The sequence below is a fragment of the Bison bison genome, unplaced genomic scaffold (genome assembly GCF_000754665.1).
Source record: "Bison bison bison isolate TAMUID 2011002044 unplaced genomic scaffold, Bison_UMD1.0 scf7180017864460, whole genome shotgun sequence".
Classification (NCBI taxonomy): Eukaryota; Metazoa; Chordata; class Mammalia; order Artiodactyla; family Bovidae; genus Bison; species Bison bison.
In genome coordinates, this window is record NW_011495022.1 from 6,440,939 (window position 1) to 6,444,595 (window position 3,657).

At 48.3% G+C, this 3,657-nt stretch overlaps 1 protein-coding gene across 1 annotated transcript in view; it reads right to left on the reverse strand.

Annotated features, from left to right (window-relative positions):
* Positions 1-3,056: 3,056 nt before the first annotated feature.
* SP9 (Sp9 transcription factor) overlaps positions 3,057-3,657 on the reverse strand; it is a 2,654-nt gene continuing 2,053 nt past the window's right edge. The window contains exon 3 of the mRNA XM_010859812.1: positions 3,057-3,657. This exon is cut by the window's right edge and continues 30 nt beyond it. Coding sequence (XP_010858114.1) covers positions 3,057-3,657 — 601 coding nt within the window.

Here is a 3,657-nt window from a genome sequence, read left to right on the forward strand (position 1 = left end):
AGCAGCGGTGATGGACGTCCGCTGACCCGCGGGGCACAGGCAGCGCGCAGAGGCCTTGATCACTGGGCTGCGGAGGGAGCCGCGAGGCGAGCGGGACCTGCACGGCCAAGCCCTTTGATCTGCCTTTATTATCCACGAGAAACAAAGCTGCCTGGGGCAGACGCCCGGGCGCCCTTATTCCCCGGGAGACCCCACCACACCCTCACCTCCGCGCCGCCTACCCTCAGCCTCCTAAACACGCCAGGCACGCTCTCGACCTCCAGCGCCTCGGCCCCAAGCCCCTAGAGTGAACATAGCCCTGGCCAGCTTCTCCAGGCCAAGCCTGGACGACAGGGCGCGCGGAGTGTAGGCTGGGGGGCCCGGTGATAATTTGAGCCAGAAGAGAAAATGGCCAAAGAAAAGAAACACTCGAGGAAGAGCCGACCAGCCGAGGTTTCGGGGACGCAAGAAGGGGGAGCGGGAAGCCACCCAGCCCCAGACTCTGCAAACGCCCGGCTAGGGACCTTCGCTGTACGTTTTATCACTACTTTGCTACTTGGCTTTTCACTACAGTTTGAGAGAAAAATTTTGTTGACTTAATAACAACAGTTTATTTTTTTTCTCCTCTATAAAAATCAAAACATTCATTCAAGTTCCCAAGACAATAATTTTTTTAAATCCCCACACTGCCCCTCACACTGAGGCTGACTTTGCTTGTATTTTCTATTATGAGGGGAGCCTTTTAGATATACTTTTATTCTGTAAATATGTACTTCATTTTCTAAATTAACATTTTTTCAAATTGTGGAATTATTACATTTACCAATTTTCTTTTCGTTTCTCCCTCTCTTTTAAACCGGGGCTGTTAAGTTGGTGGTCAGAAGACAAAGAGAATGAAAATAATTTTCATTTCAATAATTGCCTTCTGGTCAATTTAACTGTGCCTTATTTTGAAAGAGACTGTCTAAATGAGATTCCTGTCCCAAATGTGTTCCCAGGCCTGATCCCAGCCTTTAATTATTCCTGAGTTTTTTTTTTCTTCAGAATAAGACGCCGCACTGAGTAATCACAAAGAAGTCAGAGAGCATCCTTGAACCTTTTCAGAAGCAGCGCCACTGATATTCAAATAACCTGCGAGGGCCATTTGACGGCGCGGGGACCTAGGCATTTCCAATTCACTATTTGCATAGATCAGCCGTCTTTGAAAAGGAAAGGAGCAGTTGTCTTCCATAACATTAAAAAGCCTAGTTATCAAATCAAGTGCTTAGTTTGGGGGCTTTTAAAACGTTTACATTTTATCTCAGGTTGCCCTTTACCGTTTGACATGCAAATTTGGTGCAGTTAATTTAGACAATTAAAAAGATCTTCAAGGGAGCTTTGTCACCGAGAATATTTGGAGTTTTCCCCGTGGACCAGCTGAGATAAAGTTGGCCAGAACAAATGATGTCTAGGAGATTAATTAGATATTTGATAAGACATGAATCCCTAATAAGGGAATACAAGGCACAGGGGGCTGCTGTGTGCTCTAAGTCAAAATTAATAACATTTAACAAGATTTTCATTTAGGCATGAAATGTCTTTTCCGGGGTATTGACTCTAGCGATTTATTCCCTTGAGTCACCTCCTAACCGTAGAGGGTCTTGGGAGGTAAAAGACTTCTTTATAAAGGCTTTTTCCTTTCACTCATTGTTTCTAAATCGCTTTTTAAAAACAAACAAACCCACTGGAGTTTTGCCTGACCTGTCTAGCAGGGGTAGGCATCTCCTCAGTTAAAACTGCCAAGGACCTTTGCTTTTTCGAAGGGGTTCCAGAGTTTTAAAATGTCACCTTTTGAGAGCTCTCTCCTTAAGTAATACAACTACACCTTATAACCCCATTTAATTTATGCTGTTAATATACAAATAAATAATTTTGACTTTGCAAAAACGTATGTGTATTATGGCTTTTTATAACTCACATAAACCTTACATTACCTAAGACTAACATTAAAGGAATTTTTCCCATCAAAAAAGGTCGAGCCATGTAAAGGTTACTGGTGGGGGGCGGGGGTGTGTGTGTAACAGGATTAAAAAAAAAAAGAAAGTGTATTGTTCAGAGTCCTTTAATAATACCAAAATGAAAATATGGTGTCAAGATTTTCTTCATACAGATAAACGCATTTAATTTCTTTAGATGACCTTAACTTACGTGTTTGTGAGTAAAATGATAACTCAACATTTTAAATATCTTTTACATATATACTGACTCTCACAAAGTGCATCAGAAAATAAAAAAAAAAAAACTCCCTGAATTTCAGGAATTCACCAAAAAAAAAAACAAAAAAAAAAAACCTCTATTCGAATGAACACTTACAAGAAAATAAAAGAGAACACAATCTTTTGAACCCTATTTTTACAGATGTTACGAAATACAGAGAAACTGTCACTAGACTTCCAGTTTAATTTCTCACCTTCAGCCTTTTTGATGCTTCCTTTTATAGGAAAAAAAAAGTTTCACTGTAAGTAGATATCAAGCAGGACTTGGAGCATTTTATATATAATATAATCCACGCAAAGGGTCTGTTTTTATAGGTCCCGTTTGTTCTCAAATGTTCTGACAGTCCTTTGCAGGGTGGTGACTTGTTTTTGGAGAAAAGGAAAGAGAAGGGTGGAGGAACCGGGTGGGCAGTAGGGGAAGGAGGGAACGTTTCTATGTATTGCTCTTCGCTCGAGAAGTTTGTGCGAGTGGTGTGTTAGTGTGTGTGTGCACGCTTGAGTGTGCGTGCTTGTGGTTGTAGATCTCCGGCGTGTGTGTGTGTGTGTGTGCGCAGTTTTTTAAAGTGTTTGTGTCGCAGGTTGGTTCGCTTTTGTTCCTGGAACACGCGTTCGATTCTCGTCTGGGCTCGGGCAGCAGAGGGGAGCTCTTGGCTTGGCCGGCGAGCGGCGGTCCGCGAGCCGAGTGCCGCATCACCTCGCGCCGACCCGGGGGCGGCCCTGGAGCCCCCGCCCGTCCATCCCCCGGTCGTTTGCCCTCCGAACCTCTCGCTCGCTTTCGTTGTCTACTCGCTCGCTCGCTTCCTCGCGCCTCTCTCCGGATCTCTAAGAGTCGTTGGGGCCAGACGCGGCTTCCTTGCCTCCCGCCGAGGCTGCCGCCGCAGCCGCCGCCGCCGCAGCCGCAGCCGCCCGGGCCGCACTGACGCCGGAGTCGTGCAGGATGAGGTCAGGGGACTCGGAGCGGGGCGTCTCCAGGTTGCTGGCGTCCGTGTCACTGTCGCTGCCCTTTTTGCCCCCGCCGCCCCCGTTGTGCGTCTTAATGTGTTTGCTCAGGTGGTCGCTGCGCATGAAGCGCTTGTTGCACACTGGACAGGCGAAGCGCTTCTCGCCCGTGTGAGTCCGCAGGTGCCGCTGCAGCTCGTCCGAGCGCGTGAAGCGCTTGCCGCAGAAGAGCCAGTTGCACACGAAGGGCCGCTCGCCCGTGTGCCAGCGCAGGTGCGCTTTGAGGTGCGACGTCTTGCCGTACACCTTGCCGCAACCCGGGATATGGCAGCTGTGCAGGCCCTTGCGCCGCAGGCTCGCCCCGGCCGGGCCCAGACGCTCCGCCTCTTGGCAGTTGGGGCAGTCGCAGGTGGCGCGGCCGGAGTAGCGGCGGGCTGAAGAGCGCGGGGAGCCCCCCAGAGGCGCCGACGGCCCCGCGCTCAGC